Source organism: Neofelis nebulosa, chromosome 5, assembly GCF_028018385.1.
Source record: "Neofelis nebulosa isolate mNeoNeb1 chromosome 5, mNeoNeb1.pri, whole genome shotgun sequence".
Taxonomy (NCBI): Eukaryota; Metazoa; Chordata; class Mammalia; order Carnivora; family Felidae; genus Neofelis; species Neofelis nebulosa.
Genome location: NC_080786.1, coordinates 97,336,679 through 97,358,894, shown reverse-complemented (window position 1 = coordinate 97,358,894; position 22,216 = coordinate 97,336,679). Strand labels below are relative to the sequence as shown.

General features: G+C 41.0%; 1 protein-coding gene across 5 annotated transcripts in view; it reads right to left on the bottom strand.

Annotated features, from left to right (window-relative positions):
• LSAMP (limbic system associated membrane protein) overlaps positions 1-22,216 on the bottom strand; it is a 653,847-nt gene that overhangs the window by 33,722 nt on the left and 597,909 nt on the right. For all 5 annotated transcript variants that reach the window (XM_058731340.1, XM_058731341.1, XM_058731343.1 and 2 more), the window contains exons 4-6: positions 16,675-16,809; positions 6,190-6,310; positions 5,552-5,700 (exon numbers count right to left, since the gene is read on the bottom strand). In XM_058731340.1, coding sequence (XP_058587323.1) covers positions 5,552-5,700; positions 6,190-6,310; positions 16,675-16,809 — 405 coding nt within the window. The remainder of the gene's footprint in view (positions 1-5,551; positions 5,701-6,189; positions 6,311-16,674; positions 16,810-22,216) is intronic.

Here is a 22,216-nt window from a genome sequence, read left to right as displayed (position 1 = left end):
TAAATGACTCAGCTTAATATTTTCTCATCACACTGTTCACAGCTGGGTAAATGCACTCTGCCCTCCTTTCCACAAGACCATTTGTATTGCTAAAATCATCTCACCCACCCTCCTTGGTTCCCAGCTTATTATCATCTTAGCTCCACCCTGTTATCATCATCTTATCCCTATCACGCCCCATTAGTTACTCTTATTCTTGAATTCCACCCTACTGACTTATTCTTTAGATGCTTCCCAGTCCCAGCTTTTTATCCTTATTCCTCCCCCATCACTCTGCTGCATTTTATAATTTTGCCATGGTTTGTAGGCTCTTGTTCGAGTGTAAAGTGAAGCGACATCACTTAAAATGAAGAAGAAATTCTTTGACTTTTGATAATCAAAAGTAGGGGAGGACAGAAACTTTGGTGCTATGTGCATTGTCTTTTGGTTGCTAATATTTGGGGGAGGTCAGCATCGCTAAGCAGCTATTTTGGAAGGTTTGAGGAACAGAGCCCTAAGGCTGACCCCAGAACTAGAGGCTGTGGCTCTTAGTAAGTCCCTTAACTCTGATCCTTGGGTTCTTATCTGCCAAATGTACGTGTGTGTGCATATGTGTGTGTATGTATGTGTGTGTTATTGGTCGATTCTGTTGGGACACCAATGAGAAACTGTTAAGTGGGGGCATTACACTTCACAAGGAAAACCTTTGATATAAAAGCACTTAAATGGCAAAGGCTAGAGCTGATTGTAAGGTGTATATAGAGTGGTAATTTGTTAACCCAAATATGATTTTCTTTTCTTTTCCAATGGGTATTGCAGATGTTCAGTAAACTTTCTGGAAGTCAGCATATGCCATGCCTATTCTTGAAACTAAATCTAGTCCCAGTGCCCATCTATTTCCTATAGTAGCCACAGAGAGCCCTTTTAAAGTTTGCAGCCGGTGTTTCAAACTACATGAGGGTAGTGCTCAAATGGCTGCTCACACTGTTTTATTATGTGGCATCTAGAAGTAGCTGCTTAAGAGGCTTTGCCAAGTCTTAACTAACTTCATCAAGTGGTATATATTTAAACTCCAGGCCCCCAAGATAACAACTTAAAATGGTTTCTAAACAAGCGGGGGAGGCGCTCATTTTAAGGGCTCTCTCCAGTGCTGGGTTGCTTAGGTAATACTTGGGATTTAATCAAGTATAGGTTTACAAGTTAATTATCTTTTAAAATAAAAAGAGAATTTGAAAACCTCCTACACACTGATGTGGTATGGCTCAATGTAGATTTCTTTGCATTTTTAATTTTTTTTGTACTTAATAGCTTCAATACTTTACCAATCGATACATTTCTCTAAAATAGAAGGTAATTGATCAGTACAGTAGGAGTATTCTTTAACATGTGGGAATATTCCTAGGGTCAAAAGCTGACCACGAGGCTGGAATATGAGTTAGGAATCTCACTGTGACAAAGATTAACCAATGATCTAACTACTCCAGTGGACCCATTCCATGGGGGTCAATGGAAATGGAAATGAGAGGTGGCAGAAACAGTGAGGTGGGAAGGGATATGACAATATCTAGTCATGGAGAGACCTCATTAAGTGAAAAAAGGAGAAAGAAATTAGATGTCTCCTCACTTCCAGACTACAAAAGATACATCTCCTAACATTTTCTCCACATACACCAATCTAGGTAACACATTGATCTAGAGCCTGGATTTGAGAGTTAAATGAGATCATGTATGTTAAGGGTTTAGCACATGTTCAGAGTACCTTGTTAAGCATTCACTTCATCAGAAGTGATGACATTAAAATCATCACCCCATCCTCCCTCCCCATCCATTGCTTTAAAAGTAACTCAACATAAACACGGAAACAAGATAGGTTTCCCTTGTGGGTGCATTGTAGTCATCAGTGTGGAAATACAGAATCTGCTATGTTACATATGCTGACAATGGACGTTCTCTTGGCATCAATAGAAGCCAAAGTCTTCCTCTAGGCGCTGCATGTCCCCATAGCTGATGAGGACTAAGAGGCTGAATCTTTGCCTGTACACACTGTCCCATGGGATGAATGTGTTCAGAAAAAAATATACAATGTAACGCTTTGCCCAGGATGAAGAAAAACATCTAAGCTTGGATATAATATAGGCTGAGGTGGTACAGATCCTTGACAAACAATGCTAGAATGTGTGGAGAACAGAACAAATGAGAAAAGAATGCTTCCACTAGCTTAGGAAAAACTTACTAGGCATACAATGTATTCTTGCACTTTCCTTCAATTATTTTGACCCCCTTGGAGATCAATATTTGAATAAAGTGGAGAAGTATATGTACGCATGTGGTGGAGGACAAGATGGATCAGTGACCGCAAATTGACACTGCGCAAAGAGTCAGCACGTGTCACTGTGGTGGACACTGAAAATGTGCTGACGCACCAATGAAGACCGATCATCGCGAACTCTTCAGGGGCTCCAGTTGTACGTGCTGCCTCTTTCTGGCGGGCAGTAGCTCACCACCTGCCTGGTCTGCTCTGGACTGGCTGGTCAGCACAGCACCCCGCTGCCCACACAGTGCTCTCTGTCAGGGTTGCGGCAGCCGCCCCCCCTCCCCTCCCAGGCCTCGCTCCCCTCCTCCCCTCCCAGGCCTCGGCCCCCTCCTGACCCTGTTCCGTGCAAAAGTGCCACTGCCAGCGGCGTCTTCCTTCTACCCATTAAACCCATCTACCTTGAGTCTAAGTAATGAGCAGTCTGTTCACATAGGTACTTTTTTTTTTTTCCCCTTTCCCCACCTCCTCCCTCTCTCTCTCTTGCTTGTGTGAAATAGGCTGCGGTACAGCTGTATTCCCAAGGAATGAAGGATGTAGCAATGCGCCTCCCAAAGCTAAATGGTCATGGAGGGGTGGCCAAGGCAGAAGTGCCCTTCCCGTATGTAAGAAGCACAGCTTCCCCTTTGGAATGTCCACACTTAGGGGCGCCTGGGTGGCTCAGCCGGTTAAGCATTCGACTTCCGTTCAGATCATGATCTCCTGGCTTATGGCTCCTGAGTTCGAGCCCCCCACGGGGCTCTGTGTCTGTACTGACGGCGCTGAGCCTGGAGCCTGCTTCGAATTCCGTGTCTCCCTCTCTCTCTTCTTCTCCCCTGCTTGAGCTTTCTCTCTCTCTCTCTCTCTCTCTCTCTCTCTCTCTCTCTCTCAACTCTCTCTTTCTCTCTCTCTCAAAAATAAAATGAACATTAAAACAAACCCGAAATGTCCACATTTAGGCCTTGGGTCTAAGAAAGCGGGCAGTAGGTTCACTAATTTTTAGCATTATGCCTCCTAACTTCCCCATTAGGTGGGAGATCAGCTCTGAACTCCACGCTGATGCACATGCTGCTAAATGCAGAGCTAGTGCCTGGGGGTAGGGGGGGGGGTGCGGTGTTCTGTGGAGGGCAGTGTGGGCCCGCGGGGAAGTAGAGCCCCGTTAATCACTGTGCTGTGCACTTCTCAAACGTGTAATTGAAAGTGACTTCTGTGAAGTCATCGGGACAATATGATTATGATACACATGCATAATTAGGCGATTCCAGCTTACAAACAGAAATTCTCTAAGATTCTTGTCTTGGCATTTCTTAATTTTACTGGGTTGAGTCCTTTAAATGGACTTTGATGCATAGGGCAAGGGTATGAAAGGCCTTGAGGTTACCATGGGCACCAGCAGACAAACAGTATCTCCATTATCTCTGACCTAGTCCATGCCTCCTGGAGTATTCCACCCTTCCATCCTCTTTACCCTCCTCTCTCTCAGTCAGTAGGTGTCATTTTATTTATCATTTGAAATATATCATTAGCACATTTCTTCCTCTGGATGGGATACAACGAGAAGATGCTTTAATGCAAATTATAGTTGCTTACTTTCTCTAACTAATCCAGTTGTCCCACTTTCTCTTTTCGAACCCCTATAAAACTTATTAAGTGTATGCTGTTCTACTTAACCAGGTTACCTTAGATATGTCAGAATCCCAAATTCATGGTTGAGGCTGTTTGCACCACCACCCCCACTTACGGAATCCCTGATGTCAAGAGTGAAACAGGTAACTACATTTCTTAATAATTGTCTTCTCAAGTGTTTTGAGATATTGGTGCCTCTAGCTGAAGTAAAGAACACTGATGTTTGGTCCTTGGAGACAAGTAAACAGCAATATGAATTTTAAACTTCATATTAAAATTCATATGAATTTTAAACTTAAGCACTTGTATAGCTGTATCCCATCAAACTGTTATAGACTGAAGTCAATGGCAGTTATGGGTGAGAAATTGAAGGCCAAATTTATCATAGTTTGTGGTGTTTTTTTTTTTTTAAAGAGTTGGGTCTTGAGCAGTTAGAAAATGGCTTTAATACTGCATCATAAGAGAACTCTCACTTAAATTGATTTTTCTCATATATATATTATATATATATTATACATATAATATATATATATTTTTTTCCTTGAAGGCTCATCTAAGATAAAGAAAGATAGAGACATCTCTCTTAGTCATAATATTTCTAGATTTTCCAACTGAATCTGTGCGGAAGAAAAATTCCTAGTGGATTGTTATTCCAAAATCATACTAGTAAAGTTTTTGGACTTTGTCTTTTAGTCCAAATAAACTTTCTGGTCCAGCATGTGCTAACTAACTCTTGTGTTTGTTTTACTTATCCTTATAAACATCTCTCTAATCCAAATGTATCGTCTTCTCCTAATTTCACCCATCCGTTTCTCAGGGGCCTTTGTGTCTATGCTTGTAGCCATCAGGCAGGGGGTCAGATACCCGAAGGTTAACAGCTGCTAAAGGGCAAGGGTCCAAGGTGCGCTCTCCTAGTAACACCAGTAAGCTAAAACAACTGAGTCCTCCTCAGTCAGCCTGAGGATCTTCTCTGCTCTGTGGATGCTCCTCTCTCCCACCATTTTATCTCTTCCAAAAATATGTGAGACAAGTAATGTTTCCTGCTGTCATATGGAAACTTTTTGCAACCATTTTTCCTCTTTTAGATTTTATATGATGTTTTAATCATTCATTCCACCTTTCTCTTGTGTTGTTAAAAATACGCTTCCTTTTCCCAGCCTCTCCCTTCCCCCAGCACCTTATCCATCCTCACGGACTATATCTTCTTCAATCACTCTCACCAGTGCCATTTTTTAACTGCCATCTATTTTCCAGGATCTTACATCACCTCTGTTCCTTAAAAGATCATCACCAAAGAGATTTCTGTTCTCTGAGTATTCTTACAGTTAAATCAACCAGGCAAAAACAAAACTAAAAAACAAACAAAAAACAAAATAAACAAAAACCCCCAAAAACCAGCAACAACAAAAAAAACCACAAGGCAGTTATCAAAAGGAAGCCAGGAAATAGAAACGTTATTTGATTTGTAAATCTTGCCCTATGCATAGGGATTGAAGTCCTGTGTTTTTGTTTCAGTGACTGGATTCTTATTTTTGTGTATGTTTACCTTTAATAGGTAAGGTTGAAGGTGAGGTAAAGGAATGCTTTTCAAGCTTTCCACGGGAGCACTCACTTGACTGAATTCTCCCGAGTCAGGCCCTACTTTGGCATACTTACTGAAAAGGACTAGGCTGGCATTGGTGACCCCCAGATTGTTGGCAGCCACGCAGGTATAGTTGCCATAGTGCTCCTCAGTGACGTTGGTCACCGTCAGGGAGGACTGGCCCTCCGTGCTCTTAATCTCAAGGCCATTAGCACTGTTTATCCTAAGAGTTCAAAAACAGAAGAGTAAAAAGAAACACTGATGAAGACTTGGTGTAGCAATCCCTTTTTCATCATGATATTGGAGGACATGGAGAGAAATGTAATAACAGCTTGTTCCCTGCTCAATTTCTCATTTTAATCGTGCAACTCCGTATTATCAGAACCGATGTCTACCGACAGAGAAGACTTAAGAATGGATGAGTTTCACTGAGCTTTGGCTTCTGCTCCAGGCAAGAAAGACATACAGGTGGAGACATACAGAAAGACATACAGGTGGCTTAATACCCATTAAGCCAGCTACTTCATTCTTTGCATGTAACTTGAATGCTCTGGGGCTTCAGGTTAAGAACTACAGGCCTCTAAGCACTTGATAAACAGATTTAGAAAATGAAGACTCTAATAGTATAGACTCACATAATTACAGCGGGGCTAGGTTCTGTCCCTAGGACCACCTAGTGGAACAACGGGGGCATGGCACGTTTGGCACATACCTGGTGTCATCCCGGTACCACTCAAAGTCAGGCGCAGGCACTGCTGAGGCCTCGCATTTGAGTGAAGCTTTCCGTCCTGTGGTGGCTTCATTGCTCTTGGATTCTGTGATAGTAGGAGGATCTGGAGAAAAGACGGGCACACAGTTTACATGAAAGAGGGTGCTGTGGAATTTCCATGCAAGAAGGAATCAGAAAGGACAATGTGATTGGAGAGCTGCACAAAAGGAAGTCTTAAAATCCTCATTTACAAGAATTTTGTGATCACCTGAATGAATGGGACTGATCACTAGAAAACTAAATAAAATGAGAGATGATTAATGAAACTGTGGACTTGCTTTTCCTAAATGGGATGCTTAACAGGGTTTTATGGCAATGGAATAGGATTTCTGTCTCCCTCCTTCAATAGACCAACAATTATTTCAACCATGGATTATAATACATCATTTTTTTCTTTTCATAAGTTAAGTGGTAATACTAAAGGTCTTGGGATTTCAAACATATAATTTGAGTGTTTTTCTTGTTCATCATCATTATTATTGTCATTATTGTCACAGTTTGAGATGGTGGTAAGAAGTTTGGTGAAAGTAATAGGGGGCTAAAATTCTCCCAACCCAAGCTTAGCCTGATAATCATTGCAGGAATTCAGAAAAACAAACACACGAATGAACAAATTTGTGTTAGATGATTACCTTTTTTTCTCCTAAGAGTTCCCTTATCGCCATGACCCAAGTAAATTGTGCTTTTGTGTGTGAGTGTGCAGTTTGAGGTCTACCCTGCCGCATGTCCGTTTTCTGTGCTCTCTGGCAGTTGTACACTTGATATGTGCTGCTTCGAACTGGGTCTGCAAAACGTGTAGCGGGCTTGAAATAAACTCAGAAGCACATCTGATATCCTAATTTGCCACGATTCTTTCAAACAGTCCTTCAGAGGGCGGAATGAGTGTTTACAGGGATGTGTGACCGAGCTGGGATGGTAGGCTCAAGCTCCGGGCTTGATGACGTTGTATTTGTGCAGGTTATGGACCTTCAAGGAGAAAAGTAGTTTTCGGTCCAAAGGTCATCTGCCAGAAAATGGTAGGCTGGCTGTGCACACAAGTCAAAAATAGAGCCGAACAATCTGTTTAGACTTTGTAGAGGAAAAAGCTTACTTAGGGAAATTAGCAAAGAAAACTCTAGTAACACAAAATTCATTTAAATTTCTGCTCTTTAGCACTTGGTTCAGCTTGCTCATTTCTGAATTTTGTCTTCATATTCAAAATTATTTTCCAAGTTTCCCGTCTATGGAAGACTCTGCTCTTCTTAGTTAAAAAGGATGCACAAAAGCATCAGGTTAGTGTGCAGTTTTCTCTCCCAGTTCATTTTTACATCAGCTTGGACATCTTTAAATCACTGCCAGAGAGAGGAGGAGTTAAAGCATGGTTAGACAAGCACCTCCAGCCCATGTGCAGACAGGTGTGCCAGAGTGGCTGGTAGTGGCTGTTCTGTTTTAGACTTACCTGCTCAATTTTGTTTGGCACAAAAAAGCAGTCTGATGAGCAGAAAAGAACCTTGGATTGGAAACTAGGGGTCCTGGAATTTAATTTCAGTTTGGTTGTGTGGCCCTCCCATCACACAATTTATCTTACTGAGCCTTGGTTTTATTACCTATAAAATGAGGGAACCACACTTTAATGACCTATAGTATCCCTTCCAGCTTAAAAACAAAAACAAAAACAAAAACAAAAACAAAAAACCCCAATTCTAGTGAAAACTGCCTATCCTTCACAAATGGGCAGTTGGTATCATTACGACCTAAGTCTATTTTCCTACCCATAACTCATTTAGCCCTTAAATTACTAACTTTCAAAATTGTAACTCATTTATCTGTTCCATGGGTTAGGAGTCAGGATGAACAGTCAGAAACAGGAAACCTGAGGTCTGATTTTGACTCTTCTCTTAAATAGAACTGTGGTCTGGACAAGTGTCTGCACCAGTTTGAGCTTTTTCTTTCTCATCTTTTAAAAGAAGGAGTTAGCTTAAAAGGATCCCCAAGATTCCACTTACAATTCTTTCATTCTATGTTTGGTTATATAGATCATTAGAGTCCATTAGTTCAAAAGAAAATGGAGGGACGCCTGGGTGGCTCAGTGGGTTAAGTAAGCATCTGACTTTAGCTCAGGTCATGATCTCGTGGTCTGTGGGTTTGAACCCCACGTTGGGCTCTGTGCTGACAGCTTACAGCCTGCTTTGGATTCTGTGTCTCCCTCTCTGTCTGCCCCTCCCCCACTGGCTCTCTCTCTCTCTCTCAAAAATAAATAAACATTTAAAAAAGACAATGGAATAATTAGTGGTAGTTGTATTGGTGGGGGAGGTATTTGTATAGAGATGGGGCATAGAATAGAGGTTAAGAGTTTAGATTTAGAGTTTGATAGATGTGAGCCCAAATCCAGGTTCTATCCCTCACTGTCCTTCCTCCTTATAGAAGATAGTACTTTATCTAGAGTTACATTTCTTCAATTTCCTCATCTATATAATGCTGGAACCAGAGGCAGGGAGGTCCACTTCGAGATTACTGAAGGAAGCCAAGATAGCCTGCGCTAGGTTTGTGATAAAGGGGCTGGACGAGAATGGGCAGATTTGCGATGGAAAGGTATGGAGCCTCAGAACTTACAAGAATAGGGGTGCCTGGGTGGCTCAGTCAGTTAAGTGTCTGACTCTTGATTTCGGCTCAGGTCGTGATCTCATGGTTGTGAGATCACGCCCTACGTCAGGCTCTGTGCTGAACCTACAGCCTGTTTAAAATTTTTTTTTTTTTTTTTTACATTTATTTATTTTTGAGAGACAGAGAGAGACACAGCACAAGTTGGCGGAGGGGCAGAGAGAGAAGGAGACACAGAAGCCGAAGCAGGCTCCAGGCTCTGAGCCATCAGCACAGAGCCCGATGGCATGGCTCGAACCCACAAACTGTGAGATCAGGACCTGAGCAGAAGTCGGATGCTTATCCGACTGAGCCACCCAGGCACCCCATGTACAGCCTGTTTAAAATTCTCTTCCTCTGGCCCTCCTTCCCCTCCCAAAAAAAAAAAAAATGACAAGAACCTATGTAAAGGAGGAGTGTCAAAGGTAACACCCAAGTTTCTGGCTTGGGCATCTAAGTGATGCCATTTTCTGAGAAAGGATATGTCAGAAGAGACATAGATGGCCACGAATGAATGCTAGTTTCTCATCCTCACCTCTTCACGGAAGCAGGTTGTTAAGCTGCCAGTGACTCCCTCCACAGTTTGCAGCATGCTGGCCAGAGAGATAATCTTGCTTGTAATTCTACTGCTTTAATTTCTCAGTTTGTAAAATGAGTTTGAACCAGTGTTTGTGAGTTTCTGGAGCCACATTGCTATGAGTGACAAACCCTTGATGATGACTACCTTTTTGCTAAACCAGCATAATCTGGGCCCGATTACATGCTGTCCATCCCCTCCGCCTCTGGCACTCATAGCTGTGGCACCTCAATGTAATAATGCCATGATAAATGGCTTCCAGACCTTCCACCATGGGACCAGGGATGCAGGTCCCAGCTGTACAGTTTTGTGGGAGAGTTCTTCCTTGCTCTGGATGTTTCCTTCTGTGTGGTGGGAGCTTATTTCACTTCTTGCTCTGGGACCCAGAAGGAAGAAATGATTCTGAGTGAAAAATTTGGGAAGAATAAATGAGGTTTCTTTAGCTCCTCTCCTTCCTTGCTTCCTTTGCAACCAAGCTTCTGGCAGGGAACAGGGCTTCCCCTCTGCTTCTCCACAAGAAAGTCTTACCAGGACTGTATCCTTCCCACTCTCAGGTGAGTAAGCCTGCACCATTCCAGGGCTGCTGCCATGACTGGGGAAATAAGTTGTCCACACTAAGTACTACATCTTCCCATCTTGATCTCTAACAATGGGGGCCATTGAGTCTTCCATACATCTTTACTTATTTCTCAATTTGTTCAGAAACTGAATAACTAAGTAGTAAGTTATTTATTAGCCCCTCAGAGATGCCAGCATGGGAAAAGTGGCAGCAAATTAAGGTTGAACACTTTTAAGTGCACTAATTTTGGGATAGGATGACATTGGTCAATTACAAAGGCCGAACACTCGCTTCTCTCCTTGAAAATCTAGGAAATTTCTCCTACCAAGAAAACTTCACAGATAATGATAAATGTATGAAGAACTCATTGTTCCTAATATTTCTCAGATGACACAATGGTACAGGTCTGTTCACTCACGGCTTATTGGAATGAACATTTCAAATTCATTTGTAATGAATCCTGTATAGGTGAGACTAAGAAAAATTGTTATAAATCACATTGCAGCATGCCTGGTGTAGTTAAAATAATAGATGTCCATGCTCAAAATATCATTATAATAAAAATTAAATGTGGCTTAATAAAAATGCTGCACAGAGGTCCATTGTAATCCTTTATGTGATTTTAGAGTAGCCTACAATTTTCAAAGGACTCTTCCAGTTTTCATTACTTAAAAATTCTGGGTTCTGAATATATTAATAAGGACTTTCTTTTTCTTTTTTTAATGTTTATTTATTTTGAGAGAAAGAGAGAGCACACGTGCAAGTGTGAAAGGGGCAGGGAGAGAGGGAGAGAGAGAATCCTAGGCAGGTTCTATGCTGTCAGCACAGAGCCAGACATGGGGCTCGATCTCATGAACTATGAGATCATGACCTGAGTTGACACCAAGAGTTGACACTTAACTGACTGAGCCACCCAGGTGCCCCAGGACTTTCTTCTTCTTATATCACTAATAACAAGAGTCTTTCGATTAGAATGATAGGATGACAATGACAATGGCTTGGCAAACAGAGTATCATTTATTTAATCATCCTAAATTTTGGAATAATAATATAAAAAGAACAAAATTCTTAGTAAAGATCTCAATTTGTGGGCATTTACCATGTGTTAGCACTTTCTAGGCTTTAGATGTTCTTTTTATCCAAATAGTAGCTGTTGGAAGTAAGGATTATTAACCCTAGTTTATAAATGAGAAGACAGATATACAGAGGGTTAATAACTTGTCCAAATTCACATAGCCAGAATTTGATGGAGTCTAGATTTGAACCAACGTTTTGAAGCTCATGCTTTGACCTCTCTGGGCTTCCATTTGAATGAGTTCCTTTAAAAAGAAATGACTTCCTGGGGCACCTGGGTGGCTCAGTCAGTTAAGTGTCTGACTTTGGCTCAGGTCATGATCTCATGGTTTGTGAGTTTGAGCCCCGCATAAGGCTTTCTGCTGTCAGTGCAGAGCCTGCTTTGGATCTTCTGTCCCCCTGTTTCTCTGCCCCCTCCCCGCTCATGTGCTCATTAGCTCTTTCAAAAACAAATAAACATTAAAAAAAAGAAAACACTGATTAAAAAAATAAATAAATAAATAAAAAGAAATGAATTCCTAATAAGGAAAAATACCACTTAGGGGAGCATAATGGTAGCTTAAAAAGTAAATGTTCTATATCTGCTTAATATTAAAGGGTACCAAAAATAGCAGAACATGCAGTACATAGTAGGTATAAACCTGCATTAGAAATTAGGAGTTGTGGGCTCAATTTCTGCCTGTGCCACTTAGGTTGTCATCTCCTAGAGATGACATATTGATCTCGTGGAGCCCCTTACCTCTGAATGTAGATGATGGCCCCTGTGATCTGTCTCACAGGTTTGACATAAAGATCAAATGAAATCATGTATATGAGAGCATGCTTAATACTTGAGGTGATTACATTTATTATTATTATTATTATTATTATTATTGAGAGAGAGAGGGTGCAAGTGAGTGAAGGGCAGAGAGAGAGAGAGAAGTGGGGCTCACCTAAAGTGGGGCTCGTGTTCACTCAGTGTGGGGCTCCTGTTCACCCAAAGTGGGGTTGCGTGACTTGAACTCACAATCTGTGAGATCATGACCTGAGCCGAAGTCAGTTGTTTAACCAACTGAGCCACCCAGGGGCCCTACATTTATTATTTTTATTACTATTATTCACATGGTAGTTTGGAAGGAAAGAGGGCTTTGGAGTTAGATCTTGGTTAGAATCCCAACTCTATCTACTATTCACAAGTTCTTTGATTTTGTGGCCAAGAATGCTTATATTCTCTAAACTCTGTTTTTGTCCTCTCTGCAGAGGGATAATCTGATTGTCTTCCCGGGTTGGTGGGCAATGGTAGACCAAGGGGGGAGGAGCAGAAAATGTAGGCAATAAGAAAGGTACTGTCTCCAAAGAATTTAGAAACAATAATAGAACTAACCAAAAGTTGTCTTTTTTTGTTGTTGTTAAATCACCTTGATCCAGTAATACTAAACCAAACATACTAAACAATGTCAGTGATAAAGTAAATACTCCTCTTTGCTGGGGCAGGTCAGGCCCAATATACCTCCCTCCTTGGTTAGCCACTGTTTATGTGATGATTACAGTGAATCATACAAAATTTCTAACAGTCTTGGTACACTGAAGGAATTCAGAAAATTATGATTCCTGTTCACATTGCAAAATTATGGTGGAAGATTGCAGTACTCTGGATTCTTACTGAATATTTCCTCTGAAGGTCCCATAATAGAGTCATGAACATTAGGACACGTGCTTACTGAAACTATCCCAAATATAAGAATAAACATTTCCATTGGCATGGAAAATGAATAGCTGTAGCTATGAATATGCAGAGAAAGTAGCCAGTCTGGTTCCATGTTGAGCAGTTATTTTCCTAAAGTCTCATCATTAGGTGATTTTTGAATCAAAGCACTGAAGAGTTCAGTTAAAATACATATATATTACCTGGAGACAATGGATGTCTGCAATCCCAACTGTGGGCTCTATGGTAGATAACCTCTGCCCCTCTAATAAATGGCTATCAAACATAAGGGTGAGCTTTAGAAATGCCAGCATCCATGTCCCCCAGCATCTGTGTTGGGTAGCTCTGGATACCAGTGTGGAGGCAGAGCTGAGTTCAAAGAGAAGTAAGTAGAGGAAAAAGAAGTTATAGCATGATAGTGTGAACCTGATTGGAGACATAGTTGTGGGAAAGTGGAAAGTAGGAATATTAGCTGGTTAATGGGATGGAAGGAAGGTTTGAGAGCTAGGGGCAGCTTTGGAGAAGAATTTCTGCAGAAGTAGGAAAAGATTTCAGTACAAGAAAAGTCCAATAAACTTAACAGTCTGCATTTATTGAACATTTACTATGCACAAGATGTTATCCTCAGGACATTGGGCACTAAGATGAGGTAAACCCATAAGTAGGTACTTTTAATACACTGTGAGAACTGATATTGAAGGCTTACACATAGAATCTGTTAGGAGAGGCTAGTTGTCCCTAGGGCTGGTGTCTGGAAGAAATTGCAGCTGTACTGTGAGTAAGATACAAGAAGCCAGAAGTCCTGTCTATTGTACTAGTAATAAGCCTATTTAGTTGAAGAGATTTCAGGTCAATAATTTAGCTGCTGAAACTCCAGGACCTCTTACTACTTAGAAAATAGATTTTGCATGTCAAATGGCTATATGTAATGCTATAAACCAACTGTGGAGAAGGATTATCCAAGAGAAGGAAAAAGGAAAGACGGCAGAATCCAGCTTATGAGGTAAACAGAACAAACTGTTGTTGTCTACAGCTCTTGTTTAGTGCTCTAGGATTTCAGTGCCCTGCAACAAATATCTGTTGGCAACTGAGTAAATGAATCAATGAAATGCTCATAGAAGAAAATTGTCAACATTGGGATTTTTTTTTGCAGTGGTACTCAGGGTCTGTTTCATTACAATAATCTATTCAGCCACTATTTATCTTAGCCGTCCTGATCCCCTGAACTAATTCCAAGCCCTGTGTTTTGAAAAGGAAGAGGAATCCATTTAAATAATGGGACACTTTCATACTAGGTAGGCTCAGATCAAGTGATGAAGGTAAACACTGGATTTTTCACAGTAGGAACAAGTTCTGCTAGCCAGACCTGATTCTGTAATTTAATCTTGGGAGTCTTCATCTACTTAATACAACTACATTTAAATAGGACAAATTGTATGAACAGACCAACAGGTACAATGGCTAGTTGTTTTAATGTAATATAAACATAGCTTATGAAGTGTTGGTAAAAAGGTGATCACAAAGGAAATCGATACTAAATATATTTTCTAATATGTGACTGATATCATTCGCAAAGTTTGGAGAAATGTGACAAAAGCAGAGTTTACCTATGAGTTTTTTACCTACTCACTCAGTAAACGTTCACTTAGCAATTTTTATAAGGTCAGGCATGTGCCAGGTGCTGCTGGTTAGGACATACAGGATGTTTAAGCTCATTATAAATCTCCGTGTGATTTGTTATTAGGTATATTTTCAGAATCTTAAGGTTCTGCCTATATTCTTCCATGGTTCACTCAACACTAGGAAAAGCTCACATCTTCATAAAAGCCTTTCTTGAAAATTATCCGTATTTTCTGCTGCTCTAAGTTACACTATGGGGACAGTCAAAAAGGAGCAATGTCAGACTAATTGCGCTAATAATAATAGGGCCCAGGCGGCTGGCTTTGATCTTGGGAACCATCTGCAATGCAGACCACTTTGATGTTTCACACAATGGAAGCATAAATATTTTCTATGTACTCCATGATTGGACTTTCAGAAATCTAATTAAGATGAAGGTCAATTAAGAGAAAATGAAATCTTAACTCTAAAAGTCAGAGAAGAGGTGGAAGATGATGGCACGGCTATGTGTACATAAAAGAACCTAACTAACCTAATTATAAACTTATATAAACACCCAGAGAAATTGCCTTTCATGTGAAAAAAAGGTCCTAAAGCATTTTATAACATTGAGATCATTAATGCGTCTTTGAAACACACCCAGCACTGAAAAAGAATGGTAACACTGGCATTTCAAAACTCTATTACTAAAAAAAATCGCAGACAGCTACAGGATAAAAGCACTTCAGAGCTCATCAGATGTACCCCTTGCTTCTTGGAAATGATTTCCATAAGTGTCTATGGCAGAGTCCTAGGTATTGGATTCTTCTAGGTATGGTGTGAAGGAGATTTCACTGTCTGTCTCAGAAGGCTGCAAGGTTAAAACGGGGCATTGGGAAATGGTGCAGCCCAGTGTGGACCAGGTCACCTTAGGCAAGTTTCCTCACCTCTTTATGCCTCAGTTCCCAGAATTTTAAAGTCAACCTAATGATATTTTTCTCAGGAGTTTACTGTGTGAATTAAATGACAAATGTAAACCCATTAGTCCAGTGCTGCACGTGGTAGGTATTAAGAATTGAAAACTCCTTCTCTTCCTCTTTCTCCTGAGAGCATGAGCTTTAGAATCAAATGGGCCAGAGTCTGAATCCCTTTTCTTACACTTGCTTTCACACTGGAAAGGCAATTTTTACCTCCTGGGGCTTCTGTGTCTCAAACCCTAAAATGGAGTCTATTATGTACACCATGACAGGGACTTAATTTGGATCACTGGTATATAGGTAACTGCAAGGAGGACTTAAGATAATGGAAGGTAACTTGTCATGGTCTGAAGTGTATCTTCAAATGTGGGTCAGTGTGATTGTGCATGTGTCTCTGTATGCCTTTGTGCCTGCATGTGCATGTATGTGTGTTATATGTGGATATGTATATATGGGTGTGTAGGGTATGTATTTGTGTGTGTGTGTGTGTGTGTGTGTGTGTGTGTGTGTGTGTAAGTATGCTAAATGCATAGGAGGGAAGAAATGTTAGGACATCCCTTTGTTCCTGTCACTAGCCACAATTGTGTGATGTGGGAACTTGAATTTGAGTGATGTGAAAAGTCACTCTTAACTGAACAGGGTAAACGAATTCTCTTTATTCCTTTGCTGGGTGACACACATCATATGGATCCACCCCCACCCCCTGTCTTTTGAACTACATCTAAGGATCCTTTCATCTGAGAAGTTCAAAGTATGCCCATTACCTATGCATCTTAGTGAAATCTTCGTTTCTAATGCCCATACTTTGGGACAAATAGATAACCAAATTAATTTATCAGGTATCCCTAGTAGCCATCAGGGACACGTGATATCTGACCAGTGACTTGAATTTATTCTCAAGGCCAATTAGCTAAACAGCAGAGGATAGGTTATTCCCTTCTGACAAACAATGCAATAAGATAGAAATTCCAGTTTAAGCAGATATGAATTGTTTCTTTTTCCAAGGTGGTATGACCTTGTTCTCCACAAAGACCAGAATAGTGATTGCCAGATATGCTAGTGCTGTCTGATCATGTTTTCTTAATTCTGTAGTCTGAGTAAAAGACAGACTGCATTGTTAAATGCATTATGGGTTATATTTAGAGTTGGTAGAGTTGATTTATCAAATTCAAAGGCCACGTCCTGCCCTTGGATATGTCCAATGTATAAATGTGTATCCCTGACCAGAGGCGCGTCTGCTTGAAATGCAATGTTCTTTTGCTAATGGGATCTTTAGAGCTTGCTAGTGGTGGAGGTGGGCCCTGGGCACACTGCACCTGCTGGCTTTTGCCATACTCACAGTTCACAGTGACCTTGACTTGTTTGACATCCGCTGAAGAGACTTCATTGGCAGCTTTGCACTCATATTTGCCTGACTGCTCCCTGGTGATACCGAGGATCTCCAGATATTCTTCTTCTCCTTCAAATTCTCTCCCTGAAAAACAGAGATTAGCATGACTGTTTTTTAGGTTTACAATGTGCAGCAGAACACCTATTTTTTTTTCCAGAAACAGAAAATACACATGGATTTTTAATACTTTGACAGTGTATTTGTCGGAGGTAACGTTCCACAGAAGCAGACCCTACCCAAGACAAAGAGTCACATGAAAGTGATTCTGGAGGAAGTGTTCTCAGGAAAAACCAGTAGGGAAGTAGGAAAATGGGACCTGGATGAGAAAGAAGCCACGAGAGGGTAGAGGTCACATCCCATACAGAACAACTTGGCTTAATCCCTCAGGGAGCTCTGGGGAGAGCACAAGCCCCACTTAAAGTTGTCCTGACCAAAAGTCAAGAAGCTGGAGTGTTAGTGCATCTACACCCATGAGAGTGACAGACATCCACCCATCAGTCATTGGTTAAGGGCTCAGAACAAAGTGGGAGTTGGGGCAGGTGCACATGGTTGTAAGGGCTCAGAGGCACTACTGTTGAAGCACTGATATCATCAATTACACCATGCAGCAAAGCACTCTTCCCACCAGTTGTTATTAGGACAAGTGGCTTCCTTTTGAGAAACTGTCACTCTTCTCCCTTAGATTATGAGGAATTCTGTTCACAAAGGTCATGTTCAAAACCCTGTCTTGCAGTTATGGTTTCCTTGCTCAGTATCAAACTACAACATTACTGAGGCTTTCAGGCTATGGACCAGATCCATAAGAATACACTGCTGATGCTGTGCTTTGTGACAGACTGTGTCACATGGGCGTGAGTTGTACGGAGCTCAATATCGTTGGCTTAATCAGTTAGGATTAGGGGTCTGGAGGCCTTTTTGGACAGTCCCACAAAGTTAGATGTGTCCATTTAGTAATGAAATTTCAAGATAGGCAGCCTTCTTTAACTCCCCTTATTTGGAGCATAATTGATTAAATGAGTTTCTTCCTGGAGAGGGATGGGGTGGGGAGAAGAGGAAGGGGAGGGGAGGAAAGGGAAAGGGAGGAAAAGAAGGTGAAGAAGAAAGGGGATTGAGCAGGGAAAGAGGTTGGCCAAAAAAGCCAATGGACTTTAACTCTGGCTAAATTGAACCCTCCTCACCCTAGATTACAAATCCCACTGCTGTTGGGTTAAGATGGAACACCCTGGGAGCCTGCTAAAGGACACCGTCCTGCCCCTGTGAAGAAATCTTGCTCCCGGTCATCCTACACTAAATGGTACCAATTAATAGCTTTGCACAAATGCCACAAGCTGTTTTCCTTTTCTGGAAATTCCCCAATGGCCAAATCAACATAACAGACAGCTAGCACAGAGACAAATTCACTGTCTAAATATGTCAGCCAAACCTGTTAACTACACTCCCAATAGAACATAGGGCTTCTTTGATAACATCCTATAACACAACTGTCAGCCAAGCTTCGAGTCTTCTGTCAATTGTCATTATCACTAGTACTGAGGAAACTATGCAATCTCAACAATAAAGGACAGTAGTTATATAGAAATATCTGGTTCTGGTCCTGCACATTATCTAGCACATGTTTCTACTGAAAATGTTTTAGAATTAGTCTATTAAGTAAATAGCTGCGTATTATCTGTAAAAGATTTTTTTCCTCTGTGTTTTCACCTTTCTTCTTCTCCACATTCAGGCAAGCAGTCAGATGTGACTTCACATGCTACAGAAGTAGAATATGGTAGGAAAGAAAACAGAAATCTTAGGAAGGGTAATAGTCCACTCTATTGGATAAGCCAGTAAGAATTTGGACTTGGAGGAAAAAAAATTCATTTCTACGTACTTGCAACTATGGACTTGAGAGTCACGCCAGCTAATTGATGCTAAAATCTTGTAGCCAAATACAAATACCCTGAAGACAAATGGTAATGTTGACAACTGCAGGCCAAAATAGGTGTAAACTCATTAAAAAATCTGGAGTGCAGAAGTGGGATTGACAGTAAGACAACATTACTGATTTTGAGAATCATGGTGGATCGTAATGAAAGGAGGGTTCAAAACGATATCGGAATGGTGTAGGATTTCTCCCATGCCCTGCCCCCACACCCATCAACCTCATCCCTGAGTAGGTACTGAGCTGTCAGTGAAAGAGAGAACAAGTACAGTCTTCTTAGAGATGGCTAACAACACTGAAGTCTTTTTTGATTCCCATGAAATACCTAGAAATGGTGGGTAGTGAATCCCTACCTTGCAGTTTGAATTTCTGAAAGATATAAACCTGTTCCAGGAGAGGGAAAGATGACTTTTAGCAGTACAAACGAAGGCCCTACAGGTTTGGGAAGGTGGCACCTGTGAGAGTAAACATTAAGATGAACCAGAGAAAATAAAGTGGTGTTTATTGGGTTTTGGACCTGGGATTCTTACATGCCAATGTAGGTATTAATAATCCAGTTTTTCCAGGTAAGTGGATAATAAAACAGATCCTCACCAGATGAATTTTCAATCCCACATCTCCAGGAAGACTTACCCCCAATACCACCTGAAGATGAAAGGGAGTTTCTCTTATGGGCCCCAACCATAAGGCAGGATGATCATTTGCTTCTCCCATGATAGCTCTGCTCCACTCTGATGACTGCCTCATTCCCCAGCACACACATACACAGCTGCTTCACTAGAGTGGGGAGTCTCAGTGTGCAAACCAAATACAGGCAAGAGAAACTGGCTGTTCTTCCTTCATTTAACAAGCTTGATAAGAATTTAAAATATTAAACAACACCTCTGGAAACTTCTTGTCATTCTTCCTTGACGCCTTGGATCCTTCAGCTGAAACTTTTATATTGCCTACCACCCCTTGCTCGTCTATTTTTCTTACACCCACAGGAGACTTTGCCCACAACACATTATCTGTCCTACTTCACTTGAACACTTCGTATTAATCCATAGTGATCTGAGAGGAAATGGGAGCTTTTCTGTTGCACAGAATTTGGCTCAGATTAGTTGGTGGAGTTAGCTGAGCTGAATTAAGAAACACAAGCAGAAACTAAGCAGAGTCAATAAATCATATAGCTTAAGAGAATTAAGTATCGAAAGGTAGCTCAGTATGTCTATAGGAGAAGCTAGTATATCAATCCACTCCTTTGAATGATCCTCACAGAGTACTCTTTTACTGGGGAAGAAAAGGTATGCTGAATCTTCTGCTGTTGAAAAGCCGGATGGGGCATCTCTGGCCATGTCCTAAGGATGTATTTGCTGTGTGGAGTTATTGCTTCAAAAGAAGGTATGGCAATACTAACAGAGCCCCCAGGTGGAAACAGTCACCATGACCAACTGCAGTTTTTTGTTCAAAGCATGGAGTACATGTTGTTAATCTCGAGTCAGAATTCTAAAATGCCCTTGGATTCTCTTGCTCCTCTCCCTTTGCCCTTGTGTGTCTGTCCCCCTCAGGCCACCTTTCCCCTCCATGTTTCAGTTCACTCTGACTAGCTGCTCTCAACCCAAGGGTGCTGTCCCCATTTCCCCTTTACTCTCTCAACCTTAAGAAGGCTCTGAGAATGGAGTGTGACACTTAACCTGTTGTTGAGTTCTCTGCTGGAATAAAGCCCTCTGGCTACAACGTGGGCCTTCCTCTTGTTCCTATCTATTACTTTCTGCCCTTGTATAAATGTTTACTTGAAATGCAAATTTCAATATTCTGGTATTTTAAACATCTCAACCTATTTCCACAAGCTTGCTCACGTCGCCGAGTGTTATATTTATTCTGGGATCTGGTGTTTAGTTTAAATCTCCCTTTGCTTAATGTGCTTTTGTGTCTCCTGGCAATATTCAGCTACCAGGCTAAATAACTTCTCGTCCTCCTCAGTGTATGCACCTTTCAAACTCTTGCACATAATTAGCATATCCCCTCTTAGTCACTGTTTACTCAAATTGTACATATTAGTTCTTTTAATATTTCTTCATAAGTCAGAAAGAAGGGCCTAGAGCTAATGGCAAGAGGAAAGTGTTCTCTTCTGTGCTCCCTAAAGCAGAGGCAAATCAGCCAGGAATAATGCCAATTAAAGTATGCCAGGTGCCACCTTCTGAGTATAGCAGCTTTAGAGTTCTGTGCTTTGGTGAATCATGGGGACTTCAGTGTTGACTGAATAAGTCATTTAGATTCCCAAGGTCAATCAGGCCTTTGTAAGCAAGCAGCCATTTAAAATTAAATATATTTCCATGGCACTGCTCTCTCTCCCTTTCTCTCCTTCCTCTCTCTCTCTCCCATTCCTCTCCTTCTCCTTCCCACATACACAGACGCATATAGACATACAACTGTTTATTTACATATAACCATTCACTTGAACTTTTAGAAAACAGCATACAAATTCACTAACCCCCAAATATTTGCTTACTAAACAGAGCAGGCCTATTCTTGAAAAATCTGCAGAGATGACAAGTGGCCTATTTGAAATTTAAAAAACAGAAAGACTACTACCCTAATAATCATTATGATATTTTTCTTTTCCTTTATTAGAGATACAGGAAATACAATTTAGAAAACTTGTTAAAATTTGAGCATTTTAGGACTTTAAAAATGTAGAATTCCAAGGGTTTATACATGTTAGGAAATAGACAAATCATTTTTTCCCCACTATTCTGAGAAGAATCTTAGTATAACATCCCTGTAGATCATTCTTTCACAGAAGGGAAGATGGGTTTGAAATGGGGTTGACATCTTCTTCGGCTCTTCTAAATTTGAATATTTACAAGTTGCTGTAAACACATTACCTTTAACATAAACACACATACAGATGAAGGAAAAGCAAAGAAGTGGAACGTGTCTTGCAAGGCATGTGTGTGTTTGTGTGGGCCTGTGGCTGGAAAGAAGAGTGAACAGGATGAGCGAAAGCAAGCTATGAACTTCCACCTCTAAAAATAAAAGAAAAAAAGGATTGCAAATCAATGATGCCATTTGAAGTTTCCTGTGCTAACTTCAAATGCTGTAACAAGTTTCTGTTCTTACAGTACGTTTCATGTTTTCTTTTCTTTTTTTTTTTCCTGAGGACATACTCACCTGTTTCTGTGTTTGCTTCCTTCCCTACTTTTTTTTTTTTTTTTTTTTTTTTTTGCACATCACGTTCTACACAAACATGCTAAAAAAACGGGAGCGAGAAACCCTGGAAATATGCCTATGATGGGGTTCTGTTTATATTTCCAGCCATGTCTCTCTCTAGGTCCTTTGAAGTTTGGTTGCTCAGCCTCACATCCCACCTGAGAGATCCTTTAGTATTTGACAGTGTTTCTGTCCAAAGGGTGAAACCACTTCTCATCCCACTTCTTACCGCCCACTCATCATGAGAGGGTTGAAGGGAGTGGTAAATGATCTGTGTCTGAAAGAAGACAGGGGTGGGGGCAGACACAGTCCTCAGAAGCAGCAATCATAGGAGAATAAGGAGACATAGGGAGGAACACTACATTGAAGAGACAC